Source organism: Mytilus trossulus, chromosome 11, assembly GCF_036588685.1.
Source record: "Mytilus trossulus isolate FHL-02 chromosome 11, PNRI_Mtr1.1.1.hap1, whole genome shotgun sequence".
In the NCBI taxonomy this organism is placed as follows: Eukaryota; Metazoa; Mollusca; class Bivalvia; order Mytilida; family Mytilidae; genus Mytilus; species Mytilus trossulus.
In genome coordinates this window covers 50,776,003-50,797,782 of record NC_086383.1, presented here as the reverse complement: position 1 = coordinate 50,797,782, position 21,780 = coordinate 50,776,003, and the positions used below count along the sequence as shown (strand labels likewise).

At 32.7% G+C, this 21,780-nt stretch overlaps 1 protein-coding gene and 1 long non-coding RNA gene across 2 annotated transcripts in view; one reads left to right on the top strand and one right to left on the bottom strand.

Annotated features, from left to right (window-relative positions):
• The window catches only part of LOC134691290 (glutaminase kidney isoform, mitochondrial-like), an 85,774-nt gene extending 71,765 nt beyond the window's left edge, over positions 1-14,009 (bottom strand). Inside the window, exons 1-3 of the mRNA XM_063551735.1 lie at positions 13,635-14,009; positions 4,788-4,878; positions 3,901-4,025 (exon numbers count right to left, since the gene is read on the bottom strand). Of these exons, the coding sequence (XP_063407805.1) occupies positions 3,901-4,025; positions 4,788-4,878; positions 13,635-13,813 (395 nt within the window). The 5' untranslated portion in view covers positions 13,814-14,009. The remainder of the gene's footprint in view (positions 1-3,900; positions 4,026-4,787; positions 4,879-13,634) is intronic.
• On the top strand, positions 10,418-12,470 carry LOC134690453 (uncharacterized). The gene is made up of 3 exons (XR_010101935.1): positions 10,418-10,556; positions 12,001-12,081; positions 12,333-12,470. It is a non-coding gene; the product is annotated as an uncharacterized LOC134690453 (long non-coding RNA).
• Positions 14,010-21,780: the final 7,771 nt, after the last annotated feature.

Genomic DNA, 21,780 nt, shown 5'->3' with positions numbered 1-21,780 from the left:
GCACTATCATTTTCCATGTTCAATGGACCATGAAATTGGATCAAAAGTCTAATTTGGCTTTAAAATTAGAAAGATCATATCATAAGCAGCAAGTATACTAAGTTTCAAGTTGATTGGACTTCAGCTTATCAAAACTACCTTGACCAAAAATTTAACCTGAAACTCCCATTTTCATTTCTATGTTCAGTTGACCGTGAAATAAGGGTCAAAAGTCTAATTTGGCTTTAAAATTAGAAAGATCATATCATAAGCAACAAGTGTACTAACTTTCTAGTTGATTGGACTTCAGCTTCATCAATAAAGGGCTGCGCTTTAGCGCATGATACGCTAGCTGCTCTTTTAACTTGTATTTTATGCTTTAAATGAATTTATATGATCAACTAGAAATAGTATAAGCCCTGTCAAATACCCCCCCCCCCAAATAAGAAATGAAATGCACAAAAAAAATGGCACTATTAAGGTCAATAGATATAAATAATTTTGTGAAAAAGTGTTAGTTATTGTCCCAAATTTGGAAAATCCCCCCTTTTTTAACCATAAAAATTCATAACACGGAAATGTAAAATCTGAAATTTACAAAAATTGAAAGGGAGCTTACATCAATAGATATAAACAATTCACAAAAGTTTCATGGACATTGGTGAAAGCCTTTTTGAGTTATTGTCCGAAGTGTTAAAAATCCCCCTTTTTTTTTATGAATAAAGCCCCATAAATCCAAAACTTAAAATCTGAAATTTATTAACATTGAAAGGGAGCTTACATCAATAGATATAACCAATTCACCAAAGTTTCATGGACATTGGTGAAAGCCTTTTTGAGTTATTGTCAGAGGTTTTAAAAATCCCCCTTTTTTATGAATAAAGCCCCATAAATCCAAAACTTAAAATCTGAAATTTATAAAAATTGAAAGGGAGCTTACATCAATAGATATAAACAATTCACCAAAGTTTCATGGACATTGGTGAAAGCGTTTTTGAGTTATTGTCCGAAGTGTTGAAAATCCCCCTTTTTTAGCTCACCTGGCATAGCCATGTGAGCTTATGCCATCACTTGACGTCCGTCGTCGTCCGTCGTCTGTCGTCGTCGTCTGTCGTCGTAAACTATTTCAAGAATCTTCTCCTCTGAAACTACTAGGCCAAATACTTCCAAACTTTAACTGAATGTTCCTTAGGGTATCTAGTTTATAAATTGTATCTGAAGTTTTGATCTATCAAAAAACATGGACACCATTGCTTAAAATAGAACATAGGGGTCAAATGCAGTTTTTGGCTTATATCTCAAAAACGAAAGCATTTAGAGCAAATCTGACATGGGGTAAAAATGTTCATGATGTCAAGATCTATCAGCCCTGAAATTTTCAGATGAATCAAACAACCCATTGTTGGATTGCTGCCACTTAATTAGTAATTTTAAGGAAATTTTGCAGTTTTTGGTCATTATCTTGAATATTATTATAGATAAAGATAAACTGTTAACAGCAAAAATGATCAGCAAAGTAAGATCTACAAATAAGTTAATATGACCAAAATTGTCAATTGACCCCTTAAGGGGTTATTGTCCTTTAATGACAATTTTTCACAATTTGTTCATCATATATGCTAACTTTAAAAAATCTTCTCCTCTAAAACTGCTCAACCAAATTCAACCAAACTTCAACTGAATGATCAGTAGGGTGTATAAAATAAAGTTTGTGTTTTATTTTCTATTTCGTCTAAAAACATGGCTGTCATGGCTAAAATAGAACACAGGTTAAAATGCAGTTTTTGGCTTATATCACAAAAACTCCAGCATTTAGAGCAAATAAGACAAGAAGTTAAAGTATTTATTAGGTCAAGGTCTACCTGTCCTGAAATTTTCAGACGAATCGGGTAACTGGTTTTGCAGGTATAATGCCCCTGAATTGATGATTTTAAAGAAATTTTGCAGTTTTTGGTTATTATCTTGAATATTATTATAGATACAGATAAACTGTTTATATAGCAAAAATGTTAAGCAAAGTAAGATCTACAAATAAGTCAATTTGACCAAAATGGTCAATTGACCCCTTAAGGAGTTATTGCCCTTTAAAGACTTTTTTTCACAATTTGTTCATCATGTTGACTTATTTTTAAAAATCTTCTCCTTTGAAACTTCTGTAACAATTTCAGCCAAACTTAAGCTAAATGAGTTTCAGAGTATACATTTTATAGTTTACCTTTGTATGTCAAGAAACATAGCTCCTATGGCTAAAATAGAACATGGGAGAAAAATGATTTTTTTTTTTGCTTTTGAAGAAAATAGGACGATTCAAAGAACATTTAAATAAATTGAAAAGCCAAAATAATCATTGATGAGAGATTTAACCAAAAAAATTAAGGTGAGCGATTCAGGCTCTTGAGAGCCTCTTGTTTATGAATAAAGCCCCATAAAACCAAAACTTAAAATCTGAAATTAAAAAAAAAACCAAAGGGAGCTTACGTCAATAGATATAAACAATTCACTTTAGTTTCATGGAAATTGGTGAAAGTAGTTTTGAGTTATTGTCCGAAGTGTGGACAACGGACGGACAGACGGACGGACGGACCATGGTATACCATAATATGCCCCGTCTAAAAGACGACCGGCATATAAAAACTACCTTGACCAAAAACTTTAACCTGCGGACGAACGAACGAACAGACTGAAGGACGAACGAAGAACAAACAGAGCCACAGACCAGAAAACATAATACCTCTCTACTATCGTAGGTGGGGCATAAAAAAGAGTAACAAAAATTTTATGCATGGCCTGTATGATACATGTGACATTGAGATGAAGAATAGCAATAAAATCCCTGTTGCTTTGTTTTTTGTGTGTTTATTGCTGTCATGGATGGATACCCCATATCCGTCAAGTTATTTAATGACATGTAAGTATTTGGTAAACAGGAAGTTGATATGGGATGAATCTGATTCTGAATTTGTGTCACATGGTATAGAGTGCTGAAATGAAGTCTGAGAATAAATTTCATGAAGTGATTATCAGAAGTTCCTTTAATAGCAAATGTAACGAAATTTAGTTTATTTTTTTCAACATGTCAGGGCCTATATGTGGTATGTGTTTTACTCATGGTTGTATGGTGGCCTATAATTGCTAACTTCATTTTGATCTCTGGAGAATAATTAGCTCATTGGCAATCATACCAAATCTTCTTTTTTCATACAAATGGGAGACAACTCAAAATTTCTTTACTTTACTATATATACAAATACTTTCTTTAACTGGCCCGAGATCACAATTAATTCCTCTATCATTTCTTTATAACGTTTTTTCGCATTAAAAAAGTTTTGCCTATTCTTTTTGTCTAATTTTTTGTGTGTGTAATGTACAGTACAAGTCCAAAAATATATGCCAAAAAATTACCTTTTTCCACCTGGCCTAATCACTCTTTCCTTATTAAAATCAGTTAAAATAACACAACCAAAAGTTTATTTCAGCTCTCTTCTTTCATTTCCACCCCAGAAAAGCTAAGAAATGAATGAGAAAGGGAAAGAAAAAAAGAAAAAAAAAAAACACTATAATTAAAGGGAACTATATTCATTGATATTCGTGAACAACGAAAAGCGGGGTCATTAATTGTGGTCTTGAGCCAACTGTGTGTCAATCGAAGGATTTGGATATTGATTCTTTGTTATTCCTTAATGGTGTCATTCACAAAACAGCCATTTCTTAAGCGCTGTTAAAACTGAAACAATTCATAACAGGAAAATAATGTATCTATGGTTTTTGCTTTTTATCATTTTTACCGTTCTAAATTTTAGTGTCTGATGAAAAGTTTATTCCAGAAACAATTTCTGTACACTGCCTCTGACCGGAGTTTGTGATGTAAAATGCCAATAACCACAATATTCCAAGACAACATCTTAAGTTCTATAAACTTACTCTTTAAATGTGTTTTTATCAACAAATAAACCATGTAGGTCTGCCTGTGCTTGTACATTGTTTAAATTCTCCATACTCTCTGTCAGCCTGGGGTCAGAATCACGTAAACCATAATTTGCTATTGCCTGATGAAGAAAGCAGAAAAAAAATCATAATACAATTGAACAAGTCGAAAGTCAGAAGCTCGTAATTCAGTGGTCAGGTTGTAGTTATTTGTTTTGGTATTATATCATATTTGTTTTTATTGTGTTATGATTTGTAAAGAAACTCTTGATTTTCTTGTTTTAATTATTTTACATTTTGTCATACTGGGCTCTATTGTAGCTGACTATGCAGTAAGGGTTTTGCTCATTGTTGAAGGCTTAAATACAGTGATCATTAGCTGCTTACAACTTGATCTGCTTATTTTTATATGATGCCGCAATAAAAAAACAATCGGATTAAAATAAAGATCATGAGTCTAAGCTTTGTTTTATACAAGAATCTTGAAACACCTTGTTCTACTTTCTGTTTTTTAGACTTTTTAGATCCTCTGATTTTGTTGAATTAAAACACACCATCAAGAATTTGAAAGCTGAAATTTCATTGGCTGATTTATAATAAATACCAGAACAGAAAGTAAAATGGAGCCTTGTCAGATGGGATGAAAACTAACCCAACTAAATAGGGTTAGCTGTGTGCCCATGGCTAAGAGGGGTTAATTAATTCATACTGAAATGATAGTGAAAGTAAAATTGACCTTAAGTAGCCATGCTCACATGACTAACTCTATTTAGTTGGGTTAGTTTTCCTCATACATTTAAATTTCTAATCAATTTTCGAGAATCCTAAATTATTCCAGATTCAACTGCTTTCTAGTTTAAACATGATAAAATGGTATTTCTTACAGTCCTAAATTTCTGCACGCTCAACCTGTCTCCATTATCACTAAGGTAATCAAACAGCCTATCTTCAAAATTTTGTATTGCCCAGGATTCTCTGCAAAATATAAAATTCTATTTATTCTGAGTTGGTTTATTTATTTACACACATTTAACACGATTCAGAATGTACCTTTTGTTGATGTAGTTGATAGATGCTGTTAATAGATACTATTCAAAGAGCCAAAAATACAGAATGTGTTGGATAAAAAACATATATAAAGGTACATGTATATACATATATAGGATACAAAAAAATGTTCAGTTTTAATTGTGTACAATAGTTTATACATCATGTACATCACATGCACATTGAAACATCAGGTGCAATCATGCAAGCCTGTTAATCTGGTACCAATGTGCATACACTAGACACACAGCGGGAATTTAATCAAAAATCAACATGGCTTGTGTTCAGTGATTTACTCTGTAATAAGGGGATGACACATACATAAAAAAAATAATGTTCTTATGTTCTTGTCAAATACATGAAGAAGGTTTGGACACCAGTGTTCACAATGAAAAACAACCTGATACCTAAAAAAACTGCTGCCAAGAGTGCAGCAGAAAATGCCTACAGATGTCCAACCATGTACAGTTGGGGCAAAAATGGACAAAATATTCAAGCTTGATACAGGTCTGAATTTGGATTGTAATTAAATATTTGACATATTAAATAACGGTTTCTGAATAAATGTAGTCAAAGAACTTAAAATTGGTTATTTGAATTGAAAATCATATTCAACTAGAGATTTCTTGCTGTTGTGCAATACACTGTGCTGTTGCACAATTTACTTAGTATAAATCTGTTGTCAGACAAAACCAAACTATAACTCTCAATGTTATATCATAATCAGAAATTTAAGCACTTTCAGGATATTTTCCAAAAACTTAAAAATCACCCCCTTTTTCAAATAAACGTTTATTCTCCAATTCATAAAAATCAAAAGGGAGCTAACAACAATAGATATAAACACCTTACTAAAGTTTCATTAAGCATTTTAGAGTTATTGTCCAAAAACTGGAAAATCCCCTTTTTTGTATTGAACAAGAGTGCACAAGCTGAAATGTCTTGCCTTTTTTACTAATCATTGATATTATGTTGATAGAAAATTAGGTCAAGGTTAAAAAAAAACCTGTGCAACTGACATTTAGATCATGAAATACTTCAATACATCAAATATAGTTGACCTTTGCATATAAGTAGTATTAGAAAAAAAAGACCAAAACTCACAAACTTAACTTTGACCACTGAACTATGAAAATGAGGTCAAGGTCAGATGAGAAGACACCTGCAAGTTGGACATGTACACCTTGCAATCATTCCATAAACCAAATATAGTAGATATATTGCATACACTCGTATAAGAACAGACCAAAACAGAAAAAAATCACTATAGCCACTGAATCATGAAAATGAGGTCAAGGTCAGATGACACCTGCCAGTTGGACATGTACATGTTCACCTTACAGTCCTTCCATACACCGAATATACTAAACATATATTGCTTATAGTATGAGAGATATGGACTTACCACCAAAACTTAACCTTGTTCACTGATCTGTGCAATGAGGTTCAGGTCAAGTGAAAACTGTTTGACAGGCTGCTGAGGACCTTCCAAGGTACGCACATACCAAATATAGTTATCCTATTACTTATAACAAGAGAGAATTTAACATTACTTAAAATCTTAACTTTTTTTAAGAGAAGTCACTGAGCCATGAAAATGAGGTCAAGGACATTGGTCATGAGACTGAAGGGAACTTCTTAACATGAGGCATCTATATACATAGTATGAAGCATCCAGGTCTTCTACCTTCTAAATTATAAATCTTTTTAAGAAGTTAGCATACGCCGCTGCCGCAGCCGTAGCCACAACAAAAGTCGCAGGCTAGACAATAAATCCCCATAAATCGTAAATGTATACTGTTTCCCCGTGTTGAGTCAAATTAAGCTGCAGGCTCAACTCCTGGTACATGTAGTAAGTACCCTTCTGTCACTTCCTGTAAGTTTCAGCTTTGCAACCATTCTTCCCCGGGAACCCCAAATCTTTGGTCTAAAACTTATTAAATTAAAAGGGAGCTCATGTCAATAGACAATGATAGAAATAAACAATTCACCAAAGTTTCTTGCAAATTGGTGAAATTGTTTTTGAGTTATTGTCAGAAAACTGCAAAATCCCCCCTTTTTAAATGAATAAAACCCCAAAACTACAAAACTGTACATGCTGTAAATCTTAAAAGGGAGCTCATGTCAATAGATATTAGCAATTCACCAAAGTTTCATGCATATTGGTTAAAGCGCTTTTGAGTTTATTTCTGATATGTTGAAAAAAGACAGTTAACAGTAAACCATAAACATCACTTAAACAGACATATATAAAAAGAGATTTTTAACCCACTTGCATACGATGTGTAATTCAGTGTCTGAAATTTGGATAAAATGTAAACATCATGCACAAGTTATGTAAATTGAAATAGCTGTGGAACAAAATGTGTGCATGAAAGTTTCACTCTTGCTAGAAATTACCTATCTTTTGACAATTTTCTTGATGCAAGAACTCTGTAAAAAATATATATATATATTATCACAATGACAATAAACATGGTGATACAATTCAATCTTAGTGGTATAAATGTCTCACTTTGAGAAGTACTAGTTTGGGCATAAACAATGCATACATGTTCCAAGTCAGGAGCCTCTCGCCTTTGTTAGTCCTGTAGGAATTTAGATTTTAGTTTATTTATATGTTTTGAAGTTAAGCGTGACATCTATTTTCATTGAACTACATTGTTCTATTATAAAATGAAAGTTTGAAGGGGGAATCCTGAATGATATATTAAAGTGTACATAATTCTTTTTCTATTTGCAATCAGCTATTTTACTATACAGATAAAGCTATACGTATAAACATTAGCTTTATACGTCAATGAACTCAACTAACCTATAAGCCCCGCCTCCTTATTGTATTTCATCAACAACGTCACGTCACGACCATGACAACGTAAAGTAACAATGGTCAAACTATTATGAATTTAAACTTTTATGTCTTCAAATTGGTTATTTATTTACCATGATTATCAAATATTATTAATTAAGTTCATTTTCCCTGTCTAAATCCTTAATATGTCAATGTCTTATCGCCTGGACTACGCTCATAGGGAAATACCCAAAAATGGTACCCCAAGAGGGAAATTCCAAACACCCTTTTTTAACAATTTTTGTTAATTTTTTTTTTCATTTTTAAATTTTTTCTTTCGATTTCAGTATAAAGACAATATACGTACATTTTATAGTGTCTTGAAATATGAAATTTATTTGTATTGGCACGTAAGGGGATAATGCTTGGTAGAACCTCGCATTTTCCCGTTTCTAAGCCTCATACAAATAAATTTCATATTTCAAGACACTATATATATATTATCTAATTACACGAACAGAACTGATGATTGATTTGCACAGATTGATCAAATAAAAAAATATACATTACATATATAGCTTAATGTAGATCTTTACAAAAGTATCCTGTACAGTGTCAATGAATGTACATGAATATCTAAATTAAGATCTTTATCTTAAGTGCTAGCAAAGTTTTCTTCCAAATCATTGCTTTTTTATACAGGTTGAAAATTTGATTTCCATACCTTTAACATGTTTTAAAGTCCTTATTTAATTGTAGTAAATACATAAAATCTGTTTTTCACGACTGCATGATTTAGATTTAATTTAACATGTTTAATGCAGCTAAGTTTGCAATTTTATTTCACATAACAACAAGATGACAACAAATATAAATGTACAGTTAAACATTGCCTGATTTAAGTACATGTAGTGCATTTTACACAAGTTACAGCAGTAACAGTAGATGTATATTTGTGTGCCTTACCAACATTTTTCCCTTTATATACATGATATACATAATTGCAGCATTTGTGACTTTGTGTATGAAGCATGTGTCAGATGGAGAGATGTCTGATTTCTATGTTTAATTTGTGATAGATACATGTACATGTATGCCTTCAATTCTTTTTGTTATCTCTCATCATGATTATAAATGCTGTCAGATGATCATTCACCAATTTTATTTCTTATTTACAGGTGCACAAAATGGTGCAGGTAGAAAAAAAATCTTAAATTAAATCGAACTTTTTTAACCATTTATTCAATAGCTTGTTAAAAAAACCAAGAAATAATATTTTTTTCACAAAGGCATGTCAAGTACGTATACCTGTTACAATGAAGGGGGATAGGAGGGGTCCTGCTCCCGAAATCCTGAAATCCTGGGCTTAAAAACACGAAAAATCCTGAAATCCCGAATTTAAATAAAGAAAATCCCGCCGTCCAGAAATCTGAAAAAAAGAATTCCCGAATCCTGGAAGGGTCAATTTTGAAATCCCGAGCTTAAAAACACTTTATCCCGGAGTCCCGATAAAGGTCCTATCCCCCCTCTACAAAGTACATGTTCCAAACTTATTACATAAAATTTACAATCAGATCAGAAATGAGTGGTTTATCATGTTTATGGCAGTACAACATTTTTGTATCTAAAAAAACATGCTAAACAATAATATTTACCTAGAAAAGATTCATTTCTTTAACATGTTAAACATTTAGAATAAAGGCATTAATACATGTACAATGTAGTACACTATTCAAAAGTCAAACCAAGTGAAAACAAATCTGGGTTCCAAACTAAAACTACATTTACACTACAGTTCGGATGGATTTTGCTTTGTCAACCAGCCAACCATGGGAGTGGGCACTGGGTGGGCAAAGTTTCTACCTTGTCCACTCTGCCCACCCATAGGAGTGGGCATATGCATGCAATTTCTTTTGTTTAAAAAGACTAAGACTTGCATGTACAATCACTTGCATAAAGCAGATAAGCATTTGTAATCAATATTTTTACAAAAAAAGAGATTATAGCTAGAGTGGGCACGGGTTGCCTGCCCAAGGTGGGTGGGTGGAAAAAGCAAAATTCACACAGGCTATTGTGTACTAAATGTAATTACCCAGGAAACACATGACGTCCTTGCGACGTTATGTATTGGTCGCTGGAAGGTCGTGACTGACGTTACGTAAGTACGACGTTGTTGCAACGTTGTGAGAAAGTTATTTTACGTCACGTCAGATACGACGTAGAACCGACGTCAGGACAACGTTATTATTGTTTTTAATAACGTTTATATTACGTTATTGTAATGTCATAATGCGACGCATCTGTCACGTATCTGTGACGTTACAGCAACGTCGTCATATTTTTGGTCAATAAAGTATTAAGTTGATTTTTAAGATATTAAAAAGAGGAACTATATGTTTTTGTCATCAATAATACATCGTGATAATAAAAAAATAAAAAAATAAATAATTGCAATATGTACTGTACATCGATCAAATAAATCACGTAATTAAAACGTTGTTGCAACGTAATTTATCGACGTCCCTAAAATTTACAATAGCAAGATTTCTTTTTTGTATTATGCACTAAATTTAATTTTCATTTGTCTTAATTCTATTGATAGAACTAATGAACGATATTTGATATGAGACAGGCATTACCTGTGAAAGGGAACCGAAGTCTTTTGATTCAAACATTCAAAAAAAAAGATACGGAAATACAGTAACGTTTCCGATTTTGGTTCGTTGTTAGGGCTTTTAGTTGTGACGCTATTTTTAAAGTGATGACGTCATATTCAAAGTCAACGCCATTCATCAAGCCACCACTTAGATTCAATGTAAGTACATTTATCTGTATTCTTTATAACTGTTGTTTTTTCTTTTTACTTTTTATAGAGTTTCTATTAATAGGAACAGTTGATGTTCCTGTAAAATTTTGACGTCATAACACAAAATATCTGACGCCACAATGGAAAAGTGATTGTCAAAAGTTGTTGCAAGCGGCCGGTAAATGTCAAAATACAGGATTTGGTGTTTAGAGCATGAAAATTACGTCCATCTACTTGTAATAATAACACTTTGTAATACTAAAAATAAAGATTGTGATAATGGTGGTCGAAATGTAAACCATATGATGGTCTATGATCCAATAACATGTATGGTCAGGTCGTACTGGACCATACGCGTTTACTCATACGGTCCAACCGCACGCGTATGGTCGGACCTTGTCCAAAATATATCTCGATTAAAAGTCAGCTTCGTTTAAATAATTATTTCGGCGCTGGCAATACTGTAAATTTGTTATTTTACCGTTTTCTTTTGTGAAGTTTAAAAACATATATCAGTCATTGGATTGGGCCGATTGGATTATGTCAGAATGTAGAAATTAATAATAAAAAATAAGGAGCTGTGTATTTTTAAATTTGATAAATAATAAATCGTTATGTCATCTAAATCAATTATACTACATTTATGGTGATCATATGAGACAAAAGTGAGTTCCCCCTCAAAAAATGTCCTATCATTTCAACTAAAATCGGTATTTTTCAAAAAAATATTACCAAGTCACCGTATGAGCTATTTTTTAAAAATAGATACCAAAAGATGTAAAAATGTCTGAAGTTTTATTGTTTATTTAGACATAATTTTCTTGAGTTTCGTTTTCATCATTTGATGAGTTAAACACAAATGCCATTTTTTACGAATTTGAATTGGTTAGAATAATAGCAAACTTTTCAAGATATTTTTTTCCATCTCGTCAGAAAATTAAAATGAGCATGAATAATATTATAACCAAATAAACAATTAAACTTCAGACATTTCCGCATCTTTTGGTATCTATATTATGAAAATCGCTCACACTGGGAACTGACTTTTGTCCAATGACTAGCTTCAAAATCATAAATATCTAATGAAAATTCCGAATTTGCCTTTGAAAACAGGGAACCACCATTTAACTTTAATAAAAGGGGGGATTGCTATTTTTCTTTATTTTTTTACTTATGATTTCCAAAACAAAATATTCTGTTCGAGTACAGGACAAAAAATATTCTGAATCCCGATTCCTTCAAGACCTTAATCATAGTGTTGGATTTGAACAAAATAATTTGAGTGATATCGTTGAAAAATGAAAAAAAATTGTTTGCACGAAAAAAATCTGATTCAAGCAAACACCATGACCCTCCTTGAAGTTAAATTGATGCTCCCTGACAGTCTAAGGTTTATTTTTAAATTATATTAAATATGACACGATGCAAATTTTATTAATGTCAATTTTTGTAGAGTCTTACATGAAGAATTGGTTGGGGAAACCCTAAAACATGCACCCCAAACCAGGCGGAACACGCTATAAGCATGATTAAGGTAAGAATATCCTTATTTCCCCAGTATAGTATACAACCTATCTTGGATTATTTCCAAAAAATATTATTGTTTGTATTCGTCTATGTTGGTTTTTTTTTTTAATTCAGTACGAAATTGTTATTATAGTTATTTATTTGAAACTAGCATTGTGAAGATCAAGATACTCTTAATTTGCGACACTAAAGTGTAACATTAAATTTAACTGAATATATAATTATGTGTACTAATAAGTTTTTGTATTGTCATTGCAGGAACCAATTGCTAAGAGGGTAATTCCAGCAGATCCGGAAATACCTCTACCAGGGACACAGGAGAACATTTAAAATAAACAAAGTTAACGATAATCAAATCTTCACTTTTTGATATACAGGCATTATTTACTTTTCATAAACTTTTTTTTATAAAACTTTCATGGCCTGGGTTGGTATGTAGTTACCCAGATATTATATCCAGCAGCCAGTTGTACAAATGTTTCATTAGCCTAATGTGTCATTAAGTCTTCGTTAAACCCTTATGATGCATTACGTTCATGAAGACTTAATGACACATTAGGCTAATGACACTTTCGTGAACATACTAAATGAGAAATGTATACTACGATGAAATAAATTAAATACTAGTATAAAAAAGAAGATGTGGTATGATTGTCAATGAGACTCTCCACAAGAGACCATTCACAGAAATTAACTATAGAGGTCAATATACGGCCTTCAACAATGGGCGAATTACATATCGTATAGGCAGCAATTAAAGATGGGCTAGAAGAGACAGGGGGAACACCCCCCTTATAGAGTAACATATATGATAAATGCATATTATTTTTACAAGCACTAACTATCAAGAACTGCATACGAATAGGCAGCGACTCAGCTATGGATGGCCCCAGGATTTATTTCTGTTATATCACAATTACTGAAACAGTAACTCGATTTAAGCTACAAAAAAAAGATGATGCAGAATATACGAATTCCTTCAGAGAATTGCACATGTATCATCTAGAGGTCACTTCATGGTCCCAAACACAGCTGATACTATGTATGTATATACTAGTATATGATCATTTTTGGGCCAATTATATAGAATATAAATTACTTCGACATAATGAGATATTAACGTTGTTGTAATGTCAGGAATAACGTTGTAAAAACGTACTTTTACGTCACCACAACGTTGATGTATGACGTTGTGACAACATCGACATAACGTGATATAAACGTTGTTGTAATGTCAGGAATAACGTTGTAGTAACGTAATTTTACGTCACCACAACGTTGATGTACGACGTTGTGACAACGTCAAGAAAACCATACACTTTTACGTAAATACAACGTAATAACCTGACGTCAATGCGACGAAAACATGACGTTGTCACGACGTAAATATGACGTAACATTGTTAGCTGGGTAGCATGCTTAGCGAAACCAACAACAATTATAAAGAAGTAATTTTCCAACTTTTCCAACCAGACTATTTCATCAAATGCACAAAATAGTATGAGTACTAATACAACAAGTGCATGAAGTACTATGTATCAATAAATAGGCATGACTTACTTTTCCTCTTTTGCTGGAAACTGTGTATGGTAGGTGCTTGGATTGTTGGTACCAGTGTTGTACCAGTGTCTATTTATTACAGAGTTACAACAGCCAACAAGTGTAAAACCATTCTTAGAATATCGTCCAAAGTTTTCAAGCTTAATTATTTTCTTTACAAAGGTAACATGTCGATGCATAGTATTAAATTAGTAGTAGATTTTCGTCAAATGTTGCAAGCCAGTAGAAATGTTTTACGTTGAATCTGATTAAATCTGTCTTTTACATAAACAAAGGCAAGATTTTTCTGCAAGCACCTGTACAAACTAACATATAAGCAAGTTTTTCCACATGTAAATTAATTTTAGAGAAAAATGTCTTCTGTTAATATTTCAACAGGAAGATGACTGGCTTTCTTGCAGTCTAGAAGTTGCAATCATATAGGAAATGGTGTTAGATGACAAGGGAAACTACTCATCATTTTGGAGGTGTGTACAAATACGGCATTTTAATTGGTTAATAAGTGCATGTCAACAAATACACGTGGAACCAAAACCGTATATATGTATATGTAAACGATAACTAAAAAATATATATATAGAAAAACAAATATAATTAAAATTGAATCATTTTTATGAAAAACTAGTCTTTAAAATGATAAACTAAAAGGATAACAGAAAACTCACCATTAATTTAAAAAAGCTTTAAAAATAAATAATACAGAAGAAAAATATCTAACCGTTGCTAAACTTGAATTCAGAAAACTGATAATTTTTTTTAGATTAAGTATATATGTCTCTAAGTGACCATACTTTATTAATAGAAAAGGAAAGATAACCTAAAATACCAAGAGACAAATTGAAGATGAAATTTATTTCTTTTTATATTGTAATAGAAACCATAATAATAGAAAAGTTTATTTTGATTATTTGATATTTTGAGAATATCCACTTTATAAATTTAAATGGAATAGATAAAATAACATATATACTCAACCCAATTTCACACATTCAGGTAGATATAAGCATGGAAGTAATGTTGATATTTAAGCTCGGAACCTTTTTAAAACAGTCTATTGAACTGAGGACAGGGACTCTTAAACTTTGATATTTACTTTTATTGTGTATATTAATGATCTTGTTGTTATTTTTATTTTATTTGGTTATGTTGTGTCACATACTATAAATATGTAGTTTTATGACAATAAAAATTTGAATTGTTGTATAATTTTGAAATTTCAATATACCATTATACAATGTACTTGTACCATAGTTTGTTTAATTTTCCATTGGAAAGTGAGAGGGTATCCACACATGTATGAGGGTGTGAATATAAAGAGAATGAGATTAAAAAAAAAGTAAAGATAACTTTATAGTCCTAGATGCTTGATTTTTTTTTTTATTAATTAGTTGTTAGTGGCTTTGAACAAGCTGTCAGTTATTTGCGAGTACTCTCATATACGTTCCTAGTGTCTCAATTTTTGTAGTTGGGATGTACAAGTACCCGGCCACATTATGTATGTATGTGCCTGTCCCAAGTCAGGACCCTGTAATTCAGTGGTTGTCGTTTGTTTATGTGTAACATATATTTGTTTTTCATTCATTTTTTTTTATATAAATAAGGTTGTTAGCTTTCTCGTTTGAATTGTTTGGACAAACTTGGAACATGGGAAGTCAAATAGAAAATGTCCTTCAATCCAGACAAATGCAACGATCTTACCATATCAGCCGCAAAAACAACACCATTTCAACATCGTACACATTGCATGGTCACAAATTTGAACCTGTCAAAAGTGCTAGATACCTTGGTTGCACCTTCACATCCTAACTGAAGTGAAATGATCATATCAATAACATATGAAATAAAGCCATTTAGACAGTAGGCTTCCTTAAGAGGAATCTAAACATAGGAGCAACTTCAGACACAGAAAATGCATACATTGAAAGCATCACAAGCCTAGACCAATAATAGAGTATGCAAGTCCAGTATGGGACCCATACTTTAAAGCCGAAATAGATTGTATAGAAATAGTCCAGAGACGAGCAGCAAGATATGTTTCGAACAAACACCATAATCACTCAAGTGTCAGCAAATTGATTGAGCACCTGGGATGGCCATCTCTGGAAAAAAGGGCGAAAAGACCCTAGACTATCTATGGAAACACTTATAAAGTGGATATTCTCAAAAAATGTATTAAAAAGAATAGGTAAACACCTGACTAAACTCGGAAAATTAACAATTTATTATTCTTTCATAATGTCCAACTTTAATTACTGCCCACTAGTTTGGCACTTTTGTGGGGAGGTAAATACAAAAAAGATAGAGAAAATTCAAGAGAGAGCACTAAGGTTTATCTACGAAGACCATTCAGCAAGTTATGAAGATCTACTCTGCAAATCAAAATTACCATCTTTAAAAGTAAGAAGAATGCGATCTTTGGCGATTGAAGTTTTCAAAATTATAAATAAAGATTGTCCTGTTTATCTTCATGATTTGATTCACTTAAAGGAAAAAACTTACTCTTTCAGATACCAGAATACAGCAGATCTACCACATGTAAGAACAACTGCATATGGCCTTCAATCTTTCAGGTATGCAGGTGCTAGGCTTTGGAATGAGCTGCCAGATGAGCTTCGTAAGCAATCACCTTTAAATCAATTCAAGAACTTGATAAATTCTTGGTCTGGCAGCTCATGCCAATGCTTTGCCTGCAAAATCAGTTAATCGCTGCTTATTATTTTTTGTTTTGTTGCTTTATTTTCAGCATGGCAAATTTATTCTAATATTTTTACTATAGTGCTTCTGCTGCTTTTGTGCTAATTTTAGAAACTTAATGTGCTTTTATGCTTTTTATGTGCAAACCATTTCATTTGTGCTTTCGTGTTTTTATCTCATAATTGCATGCAAGTATGTGTTAAACTTGTAAGATGCTTAAAGAACTTTTGTGCTGCATGTTTATATACTGATTGAACTCTTGCTTTATATGTTTAATGTTGTGTGCATGACTCGATATGTATGTTTTGTTTTATTTGTTGTTATGTCGGTTTTAAAAGCTCTTCAGAGCTTATGTTTGTAATTGCTTGCTTATACCGACTCTAAATAAAGCTTTATGTCTTATGTCTTATTTATGCTCTATAAAATAGAATACAACACAGTGGCTGTAACTAATGAAGGTCGTCTTACTTTGTCTAATGCAACCACCACGACTGTCGAGGAACATGCACGACAAAAGTTTCCAAATTCCAGCATCGAGATGTACAGGTAATACTATTTTTTTCCGAGAACGATCAGGGATTGTATCATGCTCACCTAAGTCATGGCATAATAATCAGCTCGTTAATTGTGGCCATTATCAGACAGCAGCAGAAGAAGGCATTATCATTTCGGGGACTTTTATAGCTGACCACGCGGTATGGGCTTTGTTCATATTGATGAAGACCCTACGGTGGCATATAGTTGTTAATTTCTGTATCATTTTGGTCTCTACCACATCTTCTTTTTTTATATTTATAATAACCGACCATAACATAAGTCCAGATCATTATGACGGCTTGCTACAACACCCGGACTACTATATAAACATCCTTGACAAGTCTAAGCAAATATTTGATTTTGATTGTTTGTTACTTCTAACTAATCTAAATTATCGAACTCCTTATTTCAAGAACAAGAGAAAATTCTAGACTCAAAGTATAGTTTGAAAAAGAAGAATTGACTAATAGCAAGACTAGTAGCCCTCAGTCTCCCTTACAATTGAATAAAAAAACGTAGGTATTTTTCTCCAAGTTGCAACGTTTCAAATTAAAGTAAATCGAAAACATAATAGCTTCCAAAAGACTAATAAAATTGTTTAAAAATAAATATACTTTGTTTAAAATTCAATAAAATAACTTTGTAGTTTGAAAATGAACGATAAAGTTCAACCTGCAGGCCTTGAAGGCATAAAACTTTGCTCAGTGCTCTGAGCACAAAAATCATTGATTGGTTTATTTTCGAGTCTGAGTACAAAAATCATGCTCAAAAGTTTTAGGACCGTGAGGCCAGGAGTTGTCTCCCCTAGATAGCATGGACAAGAATACGTACCTCGATCACTCTAATTATTCGATTTTGATTGCAAAAAATTGAGAATGGAAAAGAGAACATGTCAAAGAGACAACAACCCGACCAAAAAGCAGACAACAGCCGAAGTCCACCATTATTAAAGTCTTTTGATTGTATTGCTCAAATTTTGACACCTGGATTGGTTGATGAAAACATTTTATCTGAATATTAATTTTCCATCTTGATAATTTTTTATTTTTTTTGAGAATTTCGCATGTTCAAGTTCACTTGGCATTTATTATAGCAGGAAAAAATGTGCTTTCTTTTCTAGTCTGAAAAAATAAACTGGTTTAATTAAAGTCATAAGAAACCTCAAATCAAAAAAAAATAATGCATATGTTTTTTATAACTCAATGGATAGTTTTCATTGTAAAACTTATGTACATATACTTTTTTCTGAAGAAATTCTTTAATTTATTCATATTTAGAAGAAGTAAACTTTATTTGAATTGCTTCCTTCCAGCAAGCAATTCCCCCGATATATTTTCCGTATGCAAGGTGACCACAGTGTGACCCATCTCGTAAAAATCCAGTGACCACAATACGCATGGATGTTCTTAAAATAAACTATTATCTGAATTTACATGTTAAACACGTGCTCAATTTTCATGCTTTTCTGTTTATTTTTCGTCAATTGTTGACAAACAGGTGACTATCGTTAAACTTCGGATTCAAAACACGAACTTTAATTACCTGCCATATTTTCACAACAACACTGACCGATTGAACAAAAAATGACGATTATACGAAATTTACACGAAAAAAAATGATAAATTCGAGCACAGAAGACTAATTTAAGTTTATGATGTTTGTATGCATTGGTTTAAGAATTGGAAGAACATTATTTTACACCGGTCACTCGTTTCTTATGACTTTCAGGGTGTTTTTTAACTTGGGTTTATAAGTTCAAGTGCATGTGTTGGTGGTCATTTAATTTAGTTAGTACCATATTGTTGTCTCGCCTGTGATAAAAGTCGTAGAATCCGAGACATATCAATATGGAGTAAAATCCAGTGGCTGTGACGTCGTAGTAATCTTTTTGTAGAAAGCTTTATATTCCAGAATGTAACAAAGCTGACTGCTGCATACCATGTTATACAGATAACTTATAGTAGCTTAATTCTATACTGGTCATTTGGTCTCTTGTTGAAAGTTGGTCTTTTTGACATGCCAAATCTTAATTCACTTATTATAAATATTCTTAATTTTCATTCTCAATTTTATTTGTTAAATAAGTAAGAACGCAAATCTTTCTAAATATGTCATATTCCGGACTTGGTGCAGGCATTCTCTTGTGTAGACAATGGTGGATTAAACCTGGTTTTATGGCTAGCTAAACCTAGCTCTCACCTGTATGTCAGTCACATCAAATTCCATTATATTGACAACGACGGTTGAAAAAAACAAACAGACATGTCATGTAAAAATGTCAAAAATAAGGATACAGCAGTCAACATTTTGTTATAAACTTAATCACTACAACATAAACAATTATGTAAACAAGAAAGTGTCCAAAGTACACGGATGCCCCACTCGCACTATCATTTTCCATGTTCAATGGACCGTGAAATTGGGTAAATAATCTAATTTGGCATTAAAATTAGAAAGATGATGTCATAAGTATCATGTGTACTAAGTTTCAAGTTGATTGGACTTCAGCTTGTCAAAAACTACCTTGACCAAAACTTTAACCTGAAACTTGCACTTTCTATTTCTACTACCGTAGGTGGGGCATAAAAAGAAGCACAAAAGGCTAGGGCATATCAGACAGAATACATTTATATAAGCAAAACTTAAAGACAAAAATACACAAATTTACCACAGCACTATAACACAATGAAGGGGTGTATAATTTCAGAGCCACATGCACTTCTTATGTATCAAAGAAACACAAAAAGGCATATAGTAGACAAAAAATAAAGACTATAATGGTTTTTTTTACAATAGCACACTAACACTATATATACAGAGCCACGTCATATGTATCAAAGAACATGAAGAAGGGTTTTATTCTTCATATCTGAACCACGATCCTCTGGGTGGTAGTTAAATCAAAGACATGAAAGATGCGCAGTTGGTGGGCGACGAGGAGGGCAAATAAGTAAAGATCTTCAAGTTGAAAGGCATTCACATAAAAAGTGTTTGAAAAATGTACCGAATGTTGTAGCCAAAAGGCCATTACTGTCTACACATTTTTTATTATAATTAGAGGGGCATATAGTTATAAAATATGACCACACCAATGCCATCTCTAAGGGATTGATGGAATGCGGAATGATGGACATAAATTGAAGAACTATGGAAAACAAAAATATGCGCTTTGCATTATTAAATAACTGATCATTTTGATAGTTGTTCAAAGTAACCATTTTTATAATGAATAGAGAGAAATGATAAAACACAATTTATATTAGTGTAGAGAGAATCCAATAGAGACCCAACAGAAGATCATAGAAGTAGGCGTCAGAGGGTCAGTTGACTGCATGACGATACTGCGGTCGATCTTTAGGGATGAGTAAAATCCCCATAGGGGAAGGGGGTTACTTTCTATGTTGTTAGTGGTAAGAGTGTGCCGCTAAACAGGGTCGTTTTTCATATAATGCTAGTTAGAAAATGGTCTCTTTTTTATGTCCTGCTGGTTAGAACAGGGTCACTTTTTCAAGCCCTGCTAGCCGTAAGAACAGTGTTTTTGTTTTGTTTAAAAAGAATGGTGGAGAGCAGCATCTATTTTATAGGGTCTTGAACAGGGTACACGTTTTCTGAGCTTGTCAAGAACAGGGTACACGTTTTCTGAGCTTGTCTAGAACAGGGTACACGTTTTCTGAGCTTGTCTAGAACAGGGTACACGTTTTCTGAGCTTGTCTATAACAGGGTATGTTTTTCAATATTTCTGTTTAGAACAGGGTATGTTTTTCAATGTTTTCCGGTTAGAACAGGGTATGATTTGGCAAGTGCTATCGGCACAGTTATACCCGAAAGGATAGTCAGTAACCCCCTCCCCCGGGGTAAAAATCCTTCACAGATAACAAAATTTGAATCTAGCAATGTGTAGTACTAATTACGGATAAATTCTTTTTTGCGTTCGATTTAAATTGGTTTTTTTTGTAGACTTTGTAAATAATTTTCAAATTGTGTCACGGCGGTCAAAAAGTCTTGATATGCAACCGTTGTCTTGATATGCAGTCCCCTTATGAAACTGAATTGTTTGCCGCAAACTTGCAGCAGACTTGCTGCAAGCTTGCGGCAAACAAAAAGTTTGCAGGAACACATAAAACATTGTTTGCAGGTGTTTGCCGCTAGCTGCAAACTTCTGGCAAACATTGCTGCAAGCTTGCGGCAAGTTTGCAGAAACATCAATGTTTGCCATAAGATTGCCAGAAAGTTTAAAATAATAAAGAATGTTTGCCGCAAGATTGCAGAAAACTTTGACCATTCAATATGTTTGATGCAAGATTGCAGAAAACTTTGACCATGCTATATGTTTGCCAGAACAATGCAGGAATTACACAATATTGACTGGGCATGCCTAGTTGGCACTTCCTGGATGCTAACAATTTGAAATTGTGGCTAGGTCATGTTGGTTGTGTTTGGAAATGCATTTCACATATATAAGAGATTAAGGAGGCATTTTCGTTCAGTAATATATGGGATAATCAGTATGTAATTGTGTAAGTACAAATGATTCATAGAACTGCATGTTTTAATAAAATAATTAATGTTATTATCATACATTAAGAAAGCAACTATATATACATGTATAAGTTATTGAAAAACTTAAGCGATTATAAGTTTGAATTTGTACTGCACCATCATGATCATGTTTATTAAGATTAAGTTAAATTCTGTAAATTAATGACCTAGCTTTATACTCAATACATGTTTAGGATTTTACCTTTTTCATTTTTTAATATGAAGGTATATTAATGTCATTTGAGAATGACTCCTGCCACTTTTCAAAACTCATATGCATGTACATGTATGTATTCCCTTTAATCTCACGAGATTGCAAGAATTCTTTCAATGACTGTTTGTATAAAGACAGAAATTGACCTTTTAAAAATGTTGC